Source organism: Apostichopus japonicus, chromosome 17 (genome assembly GCF_037975245.1).
Source record: "Apostichopus japonicus isolate 1M-3 chromosome 17, ASM3797524v1, whole genome shotgun sequence".
Lineage (NCBI taxonomy): Eukaryota > Metazoa > Echinodermata > Holothuroidea > Aspidochirotida > Stichopodidae > Apostichopus > Apostichopus japonicus.
The window spans coordinates 14834377-14853664 of record NC_092577.1 but is presented as its reverse complement, the minus strand read 5'-3'; the positions used below and the strand labels follow the sequence as shown (position 1 = coordinate 14853664).

Genomic DNA, 19288 nt, shown 5'->3' with positions numbered 1-19288 from the left:
CATGGGCCCAAAATTGGTTTTGTGGGCCCTACATTTTTAAGCTCGAAAGGTATGAGCTTCTGCACCATTGGTGTTCTAGTTTACGATCTCCAATCGATACATTTCCTTTGATCATGTATTTGAACAACTATTACCAAGTCGAGTATTCGACCCGGTATTGTCTGGTTGGAGAGTTCAACGTGATGGACAGGGATTGTAATCATTTCGATCGAACTTGCATTGACTGGATTATCTGCGCCGCCGCTGTCGGCTTGATATAAAGTACACTTGTGCCGCGAATCAGGAAGTTTTCACAAAAGGATAACAGCGTTCAAGTTTAAGCCATTCATATCGCCGGATACATCGGGGAGGGGGGGGGGGAACAAAAGTAGGATTACGTTCGCGGTTTATGATTCGACTGATCGTAAGTTGTGTTGTTATTTCGCGTAGTAGACAAAATAAACACGGGAATGGATACGCGATTTTTGCCAGTAATTTAATTTTCAGTTGATATCATAGTTTCGTTTAAACGTTCATAAGGTTTTATTAAACGTTTAAACGATGTTTCGTTCGTTTACACGTTTAAACGTGTAAATGGCACAGCACTAGTGCGTTGTCCCTATCTCGAGATATGGTCAAATAAATGTAAGCTAGTTTGACTGGCCAAACCTTCCATTACTCCAGGAAGTGCATTGACATACATACATACAGTAGATTGTCTGTAATACAGTCATGAGCTTTTTCCACGAATTCGCGGAATATCAATGATTTCTTTTCTACCTCGGGGACAAAAACTATTTTCCTAACACACTATAGCATACGCAAACTGGAGCCTATACCACAATTTTTGCGAAATTCCGTGATTTTTTTTACCCCAGGCTCATACCTAGTATTATCATCAGGGCAGATGCTCTTCTCTACACAGCCTTTTATACTATTTTGGTTGATTTTATCTTTGAGACGATCTGATACTTTTGGAATCATGGCTTAGCTCTCAATGTTCTCAGTAGTTAACATATCATCAAAACTTCTAATATTTTAGTTTCCGGTGGGGATAAATTATTGAAGTCTGCCACCCCCCCATAAAAGAAGCAAAATACTCATGATGACATCTTTCACCCTGATGTTGCCAGATCTCTGTATCTAGTATTAGCTAGTGTCCTGCTGATATGACCAATATCGATTTTGGCCGATATCCCATACTCCAATCCCGATCTCGGCACGATACCCAGATTTTGAAACAGCCAGAATGAATGTCAAATCCCACTTCGAGTCGTTCATTAATACATAAAGTAACAACAGTATTTATAATCGGCTATTGTAAGTTATTAGCGATTGCACAACTCACAAACAGTAACCACTTCTAACTCCCATTTGCGAAATGCCGTAAGTAAATTAGTAAGAAAGAATATATGTGCATATTCTATAACACTTGTCCTTTTACCTCCTTTTCAATGAACGATCATATTCCCCACCAAAAAATCCCCACCAAGTTGATATGTATGAAACTGTGTGCTAGCATTGTTTTTTTTTGAAAAACACAAGCCTATCTTTCCTGTTACTTCTTTTGTATGATTCGTTACTCTGTTTGACTAACTACGTTCAACACTTAGGCTGCAAGTCTTATACAAACTGTCGTAAAATTGAGTCACAAATTTCTTAGCAAAAAATGTTTCAAGATGACATCGTGCGAAGAATAAAACTGATTTCATGTAGAAAAGACATGAGCGTATCCTGGCTAAAAACTTGAACTACCCCTTGTGTTTACCACAATCATAACAAAAACATTTTCTTCAATTTTTATTTTTTGTAAAAAATTATATCCTACCATTAGCCGGCTATACTAACAACTAAGTCTAGCCATAATTAGCAAGTGCTTTGTGTTTGAAATATTTTGTAAACCAACCAGCAACAAATTGTGATATGCAACTTGAATCTCAAATTACAACCTTTTCATCAGTCATTGATGTTTTGACAAACTGCATTCATGATACTCTTTGCAGCTTTTAATGAGATATATACACATTTTTTTAGGAATGATTTAATAGGGGGTTTCCACATGTTATAACTTTTACTCTCAGCCTAGCCTTAAAAGCACCATGCTTGTTAGTGTGATAGGCTGCTACTGTAGTTATATAGTTTTCCAAATGTTTTCACGTAAGTTACTTGTTAGTTGTTACATTGTGTTTGACAGCAGTGCATTGTTGCTAGGTCTGCATATGCCATGTTTACAACTCTGATTGTGCCAAAAATTTCTTAAATTCTTGCCAAGAATATTTGCAACCTGGGCAAAACCGGTTAAATTATGTTGTATTATACAGCGGCCATATTGGTGAAATTTATTTTAGCACTGCTATTTACGTACAAATCTTAAGTGGCCTGACCGGTCTATTTACAGATCGTTATATGTAAATATGTTTTAGAAGTTGCGTCTTGTTTCTTTGACCAGTGGATCGGCATATTGACCACTGGCTATTAATCAACATATTTTATTAGAACAGATTAATAAATCATCGCAAGAAACAAGAAGTGGCTTTGTTGTGGGAAAAAAGGTTTAATATCATTTTGCCGTTATTGCCAATGCGGCTAAATTTTACCAAGACCGATATGTCGCCGATATTGCAAATATCGTCTGGTACCGATATCGCAAATGATTATCGGGACAGCACTAGTATTTGCAAGAGATTAGACTACCTAAGTGAAAGGGTTTATATCTTTATTATTCAAAAAGCTATGAGTCATCAACGATGTGGTTTTTGACCTAAGGATGTAGGAAAAGTTCCAGCATTTTTGCTCAGATACAGTATATGGGTCAGCCACCATAAGATCTTATAAAGCATCTTTTTGCCTTGCACTAAAACGATCATGAAATTAATACAGGATCAGAAGATTTTCATCATATGCTTATATCTACTTGTTGTCTGCTACTAAAAGCCCTTTGAGTTCACTTATTACCTTCAGAGTGTTGTCATGGTGACACAGACCTTTGATATGATGTACCATACTTTGCTATATATCTACAGTATACTTACTAATAGCCCTTTTGAGTTCACATATTATCTTCAGAGTGTTGTCATGGTGACACAGACTATCATGTTTTCAGAGAACCATCAAGTTTACTGACAAGTGGTTCTTCAGGCAATACCACTGTCTATTTTCCTTTGCAGAGGCAGTGACAGTAAAGACAACTTATTTTAGGGAAAAATTTTGTCCCAGCAGATTTTGCATTCTAGCAATTTTCATGTCTTTTAAAATTTGTTTTAAAAATGTGTTCAGAACAAATTATGGAAACACTTAATTGTATCATTTTGTGTAGACAAACAGTTGTATATTTGCATTCGTCTAGCATTTTACCACATGATGAGTTGATTAATTTATTCTATGACAATTACAATATTTAGCATATATTGTAGATCTTGAAGGTCAGCAGTGTAATCCTCGGCTTGTCTGACAAAGTATTTAAAGACCAACTATGGAGACAATTTTTTTTGGGGGGATTTTCGATTGATTTGGGAGTTTACATACCCATAATCAACATGTGTAAAAAATAACCTTCGAAAACCTACTATAACCCATCAAAAAACGACCACGAAAATGGACATTTTGGGTAGTCACGTGACATGAACCTCTGGAATGTCTGAAAACAGAGATTGACCCAAAGGAGCCTCTGGTCACCGTGTGATGTCATTGTTTGTATACCGCGAAAATCAAACGCTGATATAGGTACTGTTTGTACACAGATAGCGAACAATTGTACTGTATTTGACTTCCAATTTCGAGCGTTTGAAAAGCTGTTAGCTTAAAACAAGAACACATGAAGGTAACAAATAGTTTTAAGACAATTTTAAGAAGACAATTTACTTAAATTGGTTATTTTATTAGCAAAATTTCCACTCAAATAGAAGCATCTTTTACATAGAGGAGCGTCAATAGGTCCGTACGGTACAATATTCTGTAAAACATGCAAGCAGCTTGGCGATTCCGTAATACAATTTGATCGCAAAATATCGTAAACTGAACAGAAGAATAGACCTAAAAGATGCCTCATGCGTGATATGAAATGGCTTACGTTACTGTCAACGAATTATCAAAAAGACACTAAACATAATCAAACAACTACGAGAAGACGCTGACCCGAATCGATCAGGGTAGCATATACATGACTAAGCTTCAGCTGAACATAGTGCTTACTCATTTTAATATCCAAAAGTACAAACACAGTAAAAGTATCCTTTCAATAACCAAAATTTAGCAGTGAATATCCAAATCCACGTTTCTCGTTCAATCCTGGGCGAAATACTACCGTGACTCTGTGTAATTCCATAGAGTTAGGTCTAGTTGAAACAGGCCTTGACCAGTAACATCACAATCACAAGACAGTCATTAACGAAATAAAACGTCCGATCGCTACATAGAACCGTTTTTATGCAACTCCTTGGACCATGCAGATGCCGGAATAAACATAAGGGACAATATAACACAATGTATCACAAACTCACGATACTGGAATACAACAAAGGAAATAGGTAAATGCGATGAAATCCTAACATGACTATTTACTCATGCTGTGAGCCATCTTACTACATATACTAACAATGCTACCTTAGGCATGGTATATACACGGTCATCTCTTACATGTAAGGACGTCCAGAGCTTGTTTACGAGGAGACCTGAAAGGGTCAATTTCACATTAGCTATGTCCGACACAGCTATCGACAGTATATAATTTTCGCAGTATGAGACATTTGCAGCATACACAGAGGCAGGGTCATGCATGTGGACTCATGGGCATGAGATACTCCTGGTGTTGAAAAATCTTTCCGCGCGGATCTCACAAAATTGATCCAAAGTCTGCGGCGTTTTACGTCGGTTCTTGTACTCGGAAATCTAAAAAATCTGATGCTTTTGTTGAGTGAGGTATACTGTAACTGCAACCTCCAACAACACAGAATTGTGGCATTTCGGGGGAAAAGGAGTAATATCGTTGATGTTTTTGGCAGCTCAAGTATACAACTTTACACACTAAAAGTATTGTTGTGAGTAAGGTATACAAACAGTGACGTCACATGGTCACCTGATGTCTTCGGAATGTTTTACGTCGGTTCTTGTACTCGGAAATCTAAAAAATCTGATGCTTTTGTTGAGTGAGGTATAACTGCAACCTCCAACAACACAGAATTGTGGCATTTCGAGGGAAAAGGAGTAATATCGTTGATGTTTTTGGCAGCTCAAGTATACAACTTTACACACTAAAAGTATTGTTGTGAGTAAGGTATACAAACAGTGACGTCACATGGTCACCTGATGTCTTCGGAATGTTTCAGGAATGTCTGAAATAGGTTTCATAAAAAGCTGAGTGAGTTAAGGATTACATACATGTGCAAAATGGTGGGATTTTAGGTTCATCGAAAAGTCTCCATAGTTGGTCTTTAAAAGAAGCTTACAGATGGAATTTGAGGTAAATAAATAGAGCAGCTCATTAGGAGATATTTTTAGTCGTAATTCTGAATAAAACAGGCTGCCATCTGTCTTAGCATGCTCTACAGTATTTATAATTTAGACTTCTGCACCAAGCCTGCTGTGCTGCACATGTTTGACCTTTTGGTCTTTTAAGTGTTCCACTTCCACTAATGACCCTGCTGTCATCAACTTTTGGAAGGGTAAATAGCTTTGCAATGGTCAAGTTATCTGGAACTAATTTTTGATGTTCTGGTACATGACTTTAGGACACATTTTTCTCAGTTGATCTATCAATCAAGGGATTCCATGTATTATCATCTTATAAGGCAAGGAACCACTAAGCCTTCTTGCTGTCTGGTTAGTCAAATTAATGACGTATTCTTAAAGTTCAACAATTTTATCTCCAGATATGGCAAATAGTCATTTAATGGGTCAGTGATGTGTAAACTTGTACCATTGTAATGTTAGGCTACCATCCTTAGAAGCGTTGCTACTGTACCAGGGCTGCAACCAACTTTTGTTCCGGTGGGGGGGGGGGAGGCAATGTTAAATCATCTAGGGTATAAGTCTAAGAGGATGGGCATTCCCTCTCCTTCAAGGATTTTTTTTATTAAATGAAAGGTGCCTAGATGCAAAATGTTGCTATATTTTACAACTATTGAAACAATGTTGAAGCATGTTTTAAGGGACATTTACCCATACACTATCAGTTATTCACTGTACACTACGAATCTTTGTAATATGTTCTGCCATTTGAAGGGTGTTAGGAGGACTGAGCCCCCCTGATTTTTTTCTTGGGTGAGGTACCAGGTAGCTAATGCCCCTCCTCCCCCCAAGAAGTATATGGCTGCACTTCTGAGTGACACTCATTAAAACTTCTGGGAAAAAGTTGGCAGTAACTTTGGAAAAACATGTAAACTTTGGAGATAATAACAATGATCCTGCAGGTACCATAGCCATATAGGATCCTGACATGTAAAATGATTGAGATCTAAAGCTCGTTAGTGGAGTACAGATAAATTTAAACTTATATATCAGTCAAGTGGTTTTAACAGTGTGGTCCATTTTTTGCTTTCCCTCTCTCTCAGGCAACTTTCATCGCAGATTGGAAAAACTCCAGCCGATATCCCGCGGTGATTCTGTTTTATATCAACGGATGTTTCTTCATGGCCAGTGTTGGTTTCTTGGCTCAATTTCCACAGAATGCCAGACAGGACATCGTCTGCAGGAGTGATAATACAATGCGTATTGGGGAACCAAGGTAAATGGTGAATTCTATCCTATATATATATAGTGTATGCAGGAGTGATAATACAATGCGTATTGGGGAACCAAGGTAATGGTGAATTCTATCCTATATATATATAGTGTATGCAGGAGTGATAATACAATGCGTATTGGGGAACCAAGGTAAATGGTGAATTCTATCCTATATATATATAGTGTATGCAGGAGTGATAATACAATGCGTATTGGGGAACCAAGGTAAGGGTGAATTCTATCCTATATATATATATAGTGTATGCAGGAGTGATAATACAATGCGTATTGGGGAACCAAGGTAAATGGTGAATTCTATCCTATATATATATAGTGTATGCAGGAGTGATAATACAATGCGTATTGGGGAACCAAGGTAATGGTGAATTCTATCCTATATATATATAGTGTATGCAGGAGTGATAATACAATGCGTATTGGGGAACCAAGGTAAGGGTGAATTCTATCCTATATATATATAGTGTATGCAGGAGTGATAATACAATGCGTATTGGGGAACCAAGGTAAGGGTGAATTCTATCCTATATATATATGTAGTGTAGTACATTGTTAGAACTTATGGAATGTTGGAAGTTTGAAAGCTCTTAATTAATTTTGATGCCTTGCCTGAGACAAAAGGAATATATGCGATGGTGATGTTGAACTTCATACATGGTACATGCAGATTCAGCTTGCTGAGCACAAGAACCCATGGGCGTCAGCAGGTTTCAGAAAGTGAGGGGGACACTATACTATCTAAGCGGAGCGCCACCATTGGTTGGCGCGTAGCGTACCGGAAAATTTTGACCCCCTAGATCGCAGGAGATGGCCTTCCTGAGTCGTTTTTAGTTACATCAGAACCAGATCTGTGAGGAGAAATTTTGTCTCACAAAACTAAATTCCGACAGAAAGTACTGGTAGAAAGATGCCGTTCTGACACCAAGGGAGACGAATTACACAGCGTCCATCTTAAACGAAATATTGAAAAAGTGGCGCCGTCACCTCCGGGATGAGTGGAGTGGTAAATATAATACATGCATGTAGGTGCGAGACGTCAGTTGTTATGTGCCCAGGTACTTTAATAATAATAATCAGAAAAAGGCACCGCGCAGAGCGTGTGTAGCGCCTAGCTGGCACTCAACAATAAAGATCTACCATATCCGGTGAATACATGTACCCGTATTCGTCTGTCCAGTCCAAGGGACTGGAGGTAGTGATATGAACATAGTAACTCATCACCATCTACCTGTATGGCTTACCTAATCCCTTGGAACCCATACAAACAACATGTGTGCAAGATTCAATACACTTTCGAATGGTCTCCCCCCCCCCCCAGAACGAATTAAATGGGCAGATTTAGGATATTGGGAGAATGGGAGATAAATGACGGTGCAAGTGATAGATAGCAGGGGCCCAGGGAGTCCAGATTTCTTGACCTTAAATAGAAAATCGCGCATATGCATGTGATTTGTTTTAATAACTGCTCTGAAAAGTGGGTGGGACAAATGATATGATATCCCCTCCACTTTTGAAAGTGGGGGGGACATGTCCCCCGTCCCCCACCTGTTGACGCCCATGCAAGAACCCTGTTGAAATTGGTGGAGGTAAAAGGTCATTTGTGGTCAACATTTAAATAAGTGTTTGCACAGGGTATCTGGGTACCCGCCCGGCGCGATACTACCGGGTTCCTAATTTATTACCTGAATTCAAGCAAAGTGTGATTTTGTTGTTGTTGAAAACCGACGGTTAGGCAGATTTCCCATTGACTTAGTGTGGTGTTAGGCTACCATGTGGTTGAAGATAACAGCAATAACGAAGGTACCCGCCCGACGCGATACTACCCGGTTCCTAATATCTTACCGGAATCCTACGCAAAGTGTGATTTTTTTGGCAAACCGATGTTTAGGCAAATTTCCTATTGTCTTAGTGTGGTGTTTAGGCTACCATGTGGTTGAAGATAACAGCAATAACGAAAGTATTCCATGGATATCTTATAAGTGCGTCACAATTTCAGCAAATAAACAGATGGCTAGGCTAGATTACCCCATTGACTTAGTGTGGTGTTAGGCAACCATGTGGTCTTACTTAACAGCAATAATGGAAGTATTTCCATGGATATCTTATTACTGCGTCACAATTTCAGCAAATAAACAGATGGTTAGGCTTAGCTAGATTTCTCATTGACTTAGTGTGGTGTTAGGCTACCATGTGGAAGAAATTGAAAGAATTCTCACAATTATTATTTATTCATTTATTCATAGAAGGAAGGGCTGACAAGGAATTTTACGACATGTTAATGGATTATAGACTAAAAAATAATAATCGCAAGTGGCTTTTTACTAATCGTTTATTCCATTGGCTAATGCGAACCCTGGGCCTGCATAATATATAGTAGTAGTAACAACTGTTTAAGAGCTAAATTGGATATTTATATTGTTACGAGGGCCCATTGTAGCCTAACGCTAGTCACTGCTATTGAGAAACCTAATGTTATAATGTGGAGAGTAATTGAAATTGCCTATGTGATAAATCAGTATTTGAGAAATTAGGTCGGGTTACCGTGTCAGAATGTTATAATACACGATTGTTCTGGTATATTCCTTATGATGACACGCTGGTCTCGGGTTAGCGTCGGTTTACGTGGAATCGCGTGTAAGCTGTGCACGGCATCTTCGTGGATTCTCTGGAACGTTCGCTAGATATGCAAAGGACTTCCAAGAATAGAGAAACTGGGTCAAGTGTATCGAGAAAGATCTAGATGATTCTTGACATGGCGAATCGTATAAAAACCCGCCCAGATCGGAGAGTTTCTCAGTTTCTGAACGAATACAAGCGACGACACATATTATACCATTCTACTATATTTCGTCAGTGCTCAACTGCCAGTAATTTCTGAAGGATTGCGATATCGATACCAAGATTGATTCTACACTTCCATTCAGAAGTTTGAAGAGGACTTTGCTGTGAAAGTACAGTTTTTCAGTCTTTATTTCGGAGAAGGTGAAGAATTTCTGTCTCCATTGAGGAAGTTCGTTACGCCAGGAGTTGGTGGCTATAAAGCTGATTTTGGACTGACTCTGGTAATATTTAGTCGGCGAGAAGTTCGACTTGTGCTTCACTCTATTGTGGCTGGAAGTCCGTCTTCTATTTTGGAGCATCGCCGGAAAGAAGGTGACTGCTGTTTCTGGGATCGCGAGAAACTTCGTCGAGGACCAGTGAATTTCGCGGTACAACAGACCGAGAATCGTCGTCATCAAGGTCGTGGCCGCTGAGGGATATCGCCGTTGGAAAAGACCAGCGTGTTTTAAAGTGTATCCTATCTTGTTAAGTTTGTGAGTAATTTTCTATGTATTTGTAATTACCACTTGTTGTTGTTGGTTCGAAATCCATTGTTCAATATAGTTTACGTTTTCATTTAAAATCTCTAGACTTGTCAATTTGTCTGTGTTCCTTACGGAAACGAACCCAGGCTTGTGTCTCGTTAAAAATTAATTATCGAGACCTCTCGCATTCCAACGTAACAATATGGTCTTATCCAATAGAGGTGGAGAGCAAGCATAAGCAGTGGCGGCAGTGCGATGTTAGTAGTGATGTTAATTATATGAAGTTATTAATGAGTTAATGAAAGAAACAAAAGCAAATTGAAATTGTTGAGGAAGGTTTTATACCTTATCTTACACCTAAGTATTTGAACATGAAAACATTGTCAGTAGAGAATAAATTCATTTATTATAGCATCCAATATGTAATTTCTTGAAAATCGTGATACACGAGTGTAAACACTAATTTAAATGGAAGTCTGAAAATCTTGTAAACAGGATATTAAACAAAGGAAGTACATCTTTCTTGAACTTAATTCTTAGTACGTAGATCCAGCTTGGCTAGTGCAAGAATTGTATTAAAATTGGTCTACAGAGGTCAAAGGTCACATGAGGTCAACAGGCATCAAAGTCTGAAAACCTTTTAAATGTGATAACTCCAACATTAAAGCTACAATAAATCTGTGAATTCTCCAATGCTTTGATTTTCTTTTGGTGAACATAGTTGGTCAAATTCAGTTCAGTTTAGTTCTGTGCGCTGGCTCTATAGGTCTTCAATGAAACATACCTGGCATCCAGGTAATGAAATCTGCTTCAGAGTTCATACTCTTGCTTTTAACGTGCACTTAAACCTCCTACTGTATAAGGGTTTTCTCCCTCTGAGCTTCAAGGGGTCAACAGGTTATATCAAATGGTGGATAACTTGGACATTTTCTCATATTTCAGAGGATATACTGTATAACCAATATCATGTAACTCTGAACAACTATTTACAGGGATTTTCTAGCTCAAAGTTGGTAAAATGTGTCTATATTTCACAACTATGGAAGACTGCTCTTTCTGGAAATTGAAACATTTTGGTATAAAATTCTGTACTGTAAAATCCGTATGAGTAAATGACATGGTTGATGCCCACAAGGGATTTCTACAATTTCTTTTCTGGTTCTCATTTAATCCTTGGACAAATTTAACTTATTCGCTCTACATTAGTCAGATACGTAATTACAGTATTTTGAATTTTGAGCAAATTGTATGGCAAGGAATCATCAAAACTGACTGGCTTTCTGGTTATAGTACAGTAATTCAGTTTTCTGCTATAAATGCAATCAATCTCTGACTTGAAAGGACACAAATGCTGATCACATTCTTTTGAGTGCATGCCTCCCATTGGATTTGAGTGGACAGTACTACAGGCCATATCTCTTAGAATTACAGTGCTCACAGTACTTTAACATGACTTAAATAGGACATTAGTACAGGCCAAATGTTACTGAATGAAAGCTTTGCTGTTGACATAGTAGGACAGTAATACAGGCCACTGTGGTATTTGGTGAACACTCTGCTGTGCACATGAAAAGGACATTAATACAGGCCACTATTGTACTTAATGTACAGGCCACTGCAATGTTTGATGAAACCTGCTGGTAACAGGAATTGACATTATTACTGGCCACTGTAGTATTTTTAATTGAAAACTCAGCCGTTGAAAGGGCAATAATATAGGCCACTGCAGTATTTGATAAATTTTGTAAATGTTATAGCAACATTAAAAATACATTGATGTTAATACTAGTATGGATACTACAACATAAATACACATACTCAAATTTACTCCCTAGAGCCATGTACATGTAGCCTACTTGTAACCAGTCCAAGGGGAAATTGTCTTGCCCTCATACTGATTGTTTTAAATATAGTGCTACACTGTCTGGCTCACAGCAGACTTGTAGTAAGTTTGTGAACATACTTACAGTATATGCTAGCATATAGCTACAGTACCTGAACTTGGATTTGTGGATTTGTACAGTAGCTTGTTCCTATACTAGGGACATGTACACTAGTAGTGTGTTGTAGGAACTAAAGGTATATTTATTTGCTCGTTCTCTTGCTTGGAGCATTGTACTCTTCTGTGTACTCATAGGTCTGGGAAAGGTCTACTAATATACTTGTACCCATGGTGCTGTACTTGCATCCAATGGTGCTGTACTTGCACCCATGATGCTGTACTTGTACCCATGGTGTTGTACTTGTACCCATGGTCCTGTGCTTGTACCCATGGTGCTGTACTTGTATTTCATTGTGCTGTACTTGTACCCATGGTGTTTAATTATTATACCTATGGTGTTGTACTTGTACCCATGGTGTTTAATTATTATACCTATGGTGTCGTACTTGTACCCATGGTGTTGTACTTGTACCAATGGTGTTGTACCTGTACCCATGGTGCTGTACTTGTACCCATGGTATTGTACTTGTACCCATGGTGCTGTACTTGTACCAATGGTGCTGTACTTGTTATTCACATGGTGTTTTACTTGTACTCATGGTATTGTACTTTTACCCATGGTGCTCTACTTGTACCCATGGTGTTGTACTTGTACGCATGATGTTACTTGTACTACTGTAGATGTCTGGCTCACAGTACAGTATGTGTAGTGTGTACAGAATACAGATCTGTAATATACTGTAAATGTGTTATATTGTCGTGACCTGGTCTGAAGTGCTATGAAAGCACATTTACTGTAGTGCACAATATTACCGTCCTTCAATCTTCTTCCTCAACAGTGAAGGTGAAAACCTTTCGTGTTTGATAGTCTTTATCATCGTCTACTATTTCATCATGGCCGGCGTGTCCTGGTTTGTGATTCTCTCGTTTGCCTGGCACGTGTCTTTTAGGGCCCTGGGTACCCCCGTAGATGCCCTCCAGGGGAAGACGGGGTACTTTCATATCATCTCATGGGTGTTTCCATTCATCATGGTGGTTATTATCTTGGCTTGTAACCAGGTGAGTTGTTCCCGTACAGCCTAACCCTGTACCCCCCACCCCCTACAGCTAACCCTGTAATCCTTCCCTCTCTCTGTCATTTAAATCAGCTTGTTGTATCAAGGTTTGTAATATTGCAAAAATCTCAATATCTCATGACCTTGTTCTATAAATCCCTCATTCAAAGTGTTTCGATGTATAACATAATTTGTTACTTTGTCAATGGTACAAGAATCAATGTGAAGATGCTTGAGCAATGTAGGAAAGTTGCTCAACGGGTAATCGGTGTTCACTTACCTTCGTTAGAGTGCTTGTATCATGAGAGAGTCTGCAATACATTGAAACAAATCATGCAAGACCCAACACACCCTTGTGTGAGCACTACATTTACAACCGCTCTGGACTGCGTTTATGCCCACCACGTACACTTAGGGGCCGCTACAGATACTCATTTGTGGCTAATTCTATCCATATATTTAATTCACAAGTGAGAAGATAAGTTTCTTATTTGTAGGACTTGCTGTATGTATGTTTGTACTAATGTAAACATGTATTGCAGCTTATTGATACTGATGCTATTGCTTTTTTTCCTTTTGTTTTTTCAATTCAATTCATTATTGCTCATTTCAATTTTGCAGAATATTTTTTCTAAGCATTGAATATGAATGGATTTGACTGAATTGAAATGCAAGTGATAGGATTGAATTGGAATTTAATTGAAAAAGATATCAATTGAAATGATATAGCATGACATGTGAAATCATTTGAATTGGAATTCAGTTGATTAGATTGGATTGGAATTCAATTTGTAGAGGATTTCAAATTGAAATCTAGTGCAAAAATTCCAAAATTGCATAATGTTCTTACCATTAACTTTATTATGCAAAATGCAATATTTGCCAAGCTTTAGAATATATTATATTTTAGATTTTAATTTAGCATCTAAATAATTATCAAAATCAAGTCACAAAAGCTGCTTTTAGTCAGATAACTCAAAGATACATGTAACAAAAAACTAAGAAGCAACAAAATCACGATGAAAGGATCAAACAAGAATCAGTGTTCTTCTTATTTAAAACACTTTCATTTTGATGCTAAATATGGGGCAAAATGTTGTAGTTTTCTTAATGGAAGATGTCACTTAAGGCAAGTTACTGTATACAGGTAATGGTCAAGTTAAAAAGAAAAATAGGTGGATTGATATCCATTTTTTTTTCCTCACAAACAATACCTCTGATATTCAAGAAGAAGTAGAAGACATCAGTGTTGTGTGTTAAAAGAAATCTTTCAAAAACTTTGGAATGAAAACCTTACTTCTCCTGAAGCTTACAGTTCCAGAAATGAGGGTTGTAGGAATAAATACTGTACTTTGAACTTACATCAGTTGCCCATTAGATTCCAGATATTGAATTAAGTTGTCTTTTGTAGTGTGTTTGAATCTTATGGAAATGATCATTGCATTTCACAGTTGATTTCTGGTAACAGCCCACAGAGTGTAGAGGTTTAACCCTGTTGTTCCTTTACAAGGCCTTTAAACTTACTGTAGGTCTCTCTGCCTTCCCCTCTGTCCTCCCCATCCCCCTGCCCTCTCCCCCTCCCCCACTGCTATCTCAAACTCTGTGTTTGTTATTGGCTGAGTAACTTGAACAAGGAACAAGACACAGTTTCAGATTTGTTCATATATTTGTAGCTCTATGCCTCTATGATACTGTATCTACTGTTTTAGTTCTATGAATTTTCAACGCTGTAATCTTCCCTACTAGTTTATGCATTTATTTATGAATGCCTCTTTCATTTATCATCCACTTTGTCTAGATATCTGTATCTATCTTCATCTTGTGAACACTATTTAACTCTCCTTCCTCTCATAAGGTGGACGGCAGCTCTCTGATGGGCATCTGTTTCGTCGGAGAAGTTAATCACGTATATCGAACCATTTTCGTTCTCTTTCCGACCGCCGTGGCTGTGATAGTGTCAGCATTTTACTTAACCAATGGTAAGAGAGAAATATATTCCTATCCAGATATTAATATAGTGCTCCAATCTTGTACAACACTTTGGAAGGCAACTAGTCTCTGCTACGAACTAGTAGTGAGACAACTAGTCTATGCTTTGAACTAGTAGTGAGACAACTAGTCTATGCTTTGAACTAGTAGTGAGACAACTAGACTAGATGCTATGTACTAGTGAGACATCTAGTCTCTACTATGAACTAGTAGTAGAGCAACAAGTCTCTACTTTGAACTTGTAGTGAGATAACAAGGGTCTACTATGAACTAGTAGTGAGACATCTAGTCTCTGCTTTAAACTATTAGTGAGACAACTAGTCTCTGCTATGAACTAGTAGTGAGACAACTAGTCTCTGCTACGAACTAGTAGCGAGACAACTAGTCTCTACTACGATCTAGTAGTAAGACAACTAGTCTATGCTATGAACTAGTAGTGAGACAACGTGACTAGATGCTCTGTACTAGTAGTGAGACAACTAGTCTCTATTATGAACTAGTAGTAAGGCAACTAGTCTCTGCTTTGAACTAATAGTGAGATAACTAGGGTCTGCTATAAACTAGTAGTGAGACAACTAGTCTATGCTTTGAACTAGTAGTGAGACAACTAGTCTATGCTTTGAACTAGTAGTGAGACAACTAGACTAGATGCTATGTACTAGTAGTGAGACAACTAGTCTCTACTATGAACTAGTAGTAGAGCAACAAGTCTCTGCTTTGAACTTGTAGTGAGATAACAAGGGTCTACTATGAACTAGTAGTGAGACATCTAGTCTCTGCTTTAAACTATTAGTGAGACAACTAGTCTCTGCTACGAACTAGTAGTGAGACAACTAGTCTCTGCTACGAACTAGTAGCGAGACAACTAGTCTCTACTACGATCTAGTAGTAAGACAACTAGTCTATGCTATGAACTAGTAGTGAGACAACGAGACTAGATGCTATGTACTAGTAGTGAGACAACTTGTCTCTACTATGAACTAGTAGTAAGACAACTAGTCTCTGCTTTGAACTAATAGTGAGATAACTAGGGTCTGCTATAAACTAGTAGTGAGACAACTAGTCTATGCTTTGAACTAGTAACTAGTGAGACAACTAGTCTATGCTTTGAACTAGTAGTGAGACAACTACACTAGATGCTATGTACTAGTAGGGAGACATCTAGTCTCTACTTTGAACTAGTAGTAGAGCAACAAGTCTCTGCTTTGAACTTGTAGTGAGATAACAAGGGTCTACTATGAACTAGTAGTGAGACATCTAGTCTCTGCTTTAAACTATTAGTGAGACAACTAGTCTCTGTTACGAACTAGTAGTGAGACAACTAGTCTCTGTTACGAACTAGTAGTGAGACAACTAGTCTCTACTACGATCTAGTAGTGAGACAACTAGTCTATGCTATGAACTAGTAGTGAGACAACGAGACTAGATGCTATGTACTAGTAGTGAGACAACTAGTCTCTACTATGAACTAGTAGTAAGACAACTAGTCTCTGCTTTGAACTAATAGTGAGATAACTAGGGTCTGCTATAAACTAGTAGTGAGACAACTAGTCTCTGCTATGTTCTAGTAGTGAGACTAGTCTATGCTATGAACTAGTAGTGAGACAACTAGTCTCTGCTATAAACTACTAGTGAAACTAGTCTCTGCTATGAACTAGTAGTGAGACAACTAGTCTCTGCTATGAACTAGTAGTGAGACAACTAGTCTCTGCTATGAACTAGTAGTGAGACAACTAGTCTCTGCTATGAACTAGAAGTGAGACAACTAGTCTCTGCTATGAACTAGTAGTGAGACAACTAGTCTCTGCTATGAACTAGTAGTGAGACAACTCTGCTATGAACTAGTAGTGAGACAACTAGTCTCTGCTATAAACTACTAGTGAAACTAGTCTCTGCTATGAACTAGTAGTGAGACAACTAGTCTCTGATATGAACTAGTAGTGAGACAACTAGTCTATGCTATGAACTAGCAGTGAGACAACTAGTCTCTGCTATGAACTAGTAGTGAGACAACTAGTCTCTGCTATGAAATAGTAGTGAGACAACTAGTCTATGCTATGAACTAGCAATGAGATAACTAGTCTATGCTATGAACTAGTAGTGAGACAACTAGTCTCTGCTATAAACTACTAGTGAAACTAGTCTCTGCTATGAACTAGTAGTGAGACAACTAGTCTCTGCTATGAACTAGTAGTGAGACAACTAGTCTCTGCTATGAACTAGTAGTGAGACAACTAGTCTGCTATGAACTAGTAGTGAGACAACTAGTCTCTGCTATGAACTAGTAGTGAGACAACTAGTCTCTGCTATGAACTAGTAGTGAGACAACTCTGCTATGAACTAGTAGTGAGACAACTAGTCTCTGCTATAAACTACTAGTGAAACTAGTCTCTGCTATGAACTAGTAGTGAGACAACTAGTCTCTGATATGAACTAGTAGTGAGACAACTAGTCTATGCTATGAACTAGTAGTGAGACAACTAGTCTCTGCTATGAACTAGTAGTGAGACAACTAGTCTCTGCTATGAAATAGTAGTGAGACAACTAGTCTATGCTATGAACTAGCAATGAGATAACTAGTCTATGCTATGAACTAGTAGTGAGACAACTAGTCTCTGCTATGTATTACTAGTGAGACTAGTCTATGCTATGAACTAGTAGTGAGACAACTAGTCTCTGCTATGAAATAGTAGTGAGACAACTAGTCTATGCTATGAACTAGCAATGAGATAACTAGTCTATGCTATGAACTAGTAGTGAGACAACTAGTCTCTGCTATGTATTACTAGTGAGACTAGTCTATGCTATGAACTAGTAGTTCATTCTTTTGTACTTGCTCTGTATCATGTGTGTTTACTAAACATCAGACTTATGACTTGCATAGCATATATATTTTGGGTTTAATGTTCATTTTTCAGGTGTGTTTACGCTGTGCCATGTGGACAGAGACAACCCAGGACTGCTCAGTAACAAAGCAGCAGCTAGAATAAAGGGAACAATTGCAAGAATTGGTATGTAGCATTCCAACAGTCTAAGTATGTATTGCATTGGTATGTAGCTTACGACCAATCTAAAGTATGTATTGAATTGTTATGTAGCATTCCAACAGTCTAAGTATGTATTGAATTGGTATGTAGCATTCGACCAGTCTAAGTATGTATTGAATTGGTATGTAGCATTCCACCAGTCTAAGTATGTATTGATTTGGTATGTAGTATACGACCAGTCTAAGGATGTATTGAATTGGTATGTAGCATTCCACCAGTCTAAGTATGTATTGATTTGGTATGTAGTATACGACCAGTCTAAGGATGTATTGAATTGGTATGTAGCTTACGACCATTCTAAATATGTATTGAATAGGTATGTAGCATTCCAACAGTCTAAGTATGTATTGAATTGGTATGTAGCATTCGACCAGTCTAAGTATGTATTGAATTGGTATGTAGCATTCCACCAGTCTAAGTATGTACAGTACTGATTTCGCTTAACTCCCGTTGAAAAAAAAATCAACGATCGATAACAAACGTTGAAAATCGATAAAAAAAAGTTGAAAATCGGTTAAAAACGAATTATTTCGTTGACAAGATTTAGACTACTGCGGGCACGGTTATCAACGAAGTTTCAACGAAAATTCCACGAAAGTTATCGCGATCAAAAACCGCAAAGGCAATTCTAGACATATCAAGGTTGTGACTTGCGTTGAATCCTTAGTTTAACTACAGCCATTTTCAGACTCTACCAGAAGTTGTAGAGGAATATTACAAATGTTACAAAAGTTTGATTGTAGATGGAGTAAGTTCTTTACTAGGTGTTTGAAAAATGATTTGGCTAGGATAATAAAAACTAGTCTTGATCGATCGTAATAAGCACATTCTACGACTCTTAAGTTATAGGCTAGTATTAAACTAAGATAAGTTTAGGTTAGCTCACCAAGGAACGCAGCGTCAGAAAAACTAGAAATAAAAAAAAAATATCCACAATGAAACAGTCGTAGCTGGATATCAAAGAGATCTTTATTTCCAATAAATTCCTGTGTTACTTGACGTACTACAGTACCGTTTACTACAGAACATCACTCACTAAACAAACTTTTCTGAGAGCGCACTCCGTACAAAAAATCTCCCTTAGCTTCAATGCACGCAAAAAAAAAAACATCCTGTTATTTTCCCCCTAACCCGTTACTGTAAGTTGCCCGCGAATGCAGATGGACTGCCCTGGTATTTAGGTCACAGCCTGGGTCTGGGCCACCTGCAGTTTGCTGCTAACATGTGTATTCC

The 19288-nt window shown here is 38.0% G+C and overlaps 1 protein-coding gene across 3 annotated transcripts in view; it reads left to right on the top strand.

Annotated features, from left to right (window-relative positions):
• Window positions 1–19288, top strand: part of LOC139984039 (protein smoothened-like) — a 50504-nt gene that overhangs the window by 10896 nt on the left and 20320 nt on the right. For all 3 annotated transcript variants that reach the window (XM_071997682.1, XM_071997683.1, XM_071997685.1), the window contains exons 4-7: window positions 6528–6700; window positions 12804–13023; window positions 14875–14998; window positions 17927–18019. In XM_071997682.1, the coding sequence (XP_071853783.1) occupies window positions 6528–6700; window positions 12804–13023; window positions 14875–14998; window positions 17927–18019 (610 nt within the window). The remainder of the gene's footprint in view (window positions 1–6527; window positions 6701–12803; window positions 13024–14874; window positions 14999–17926; window positions 18020–19288) is intronic.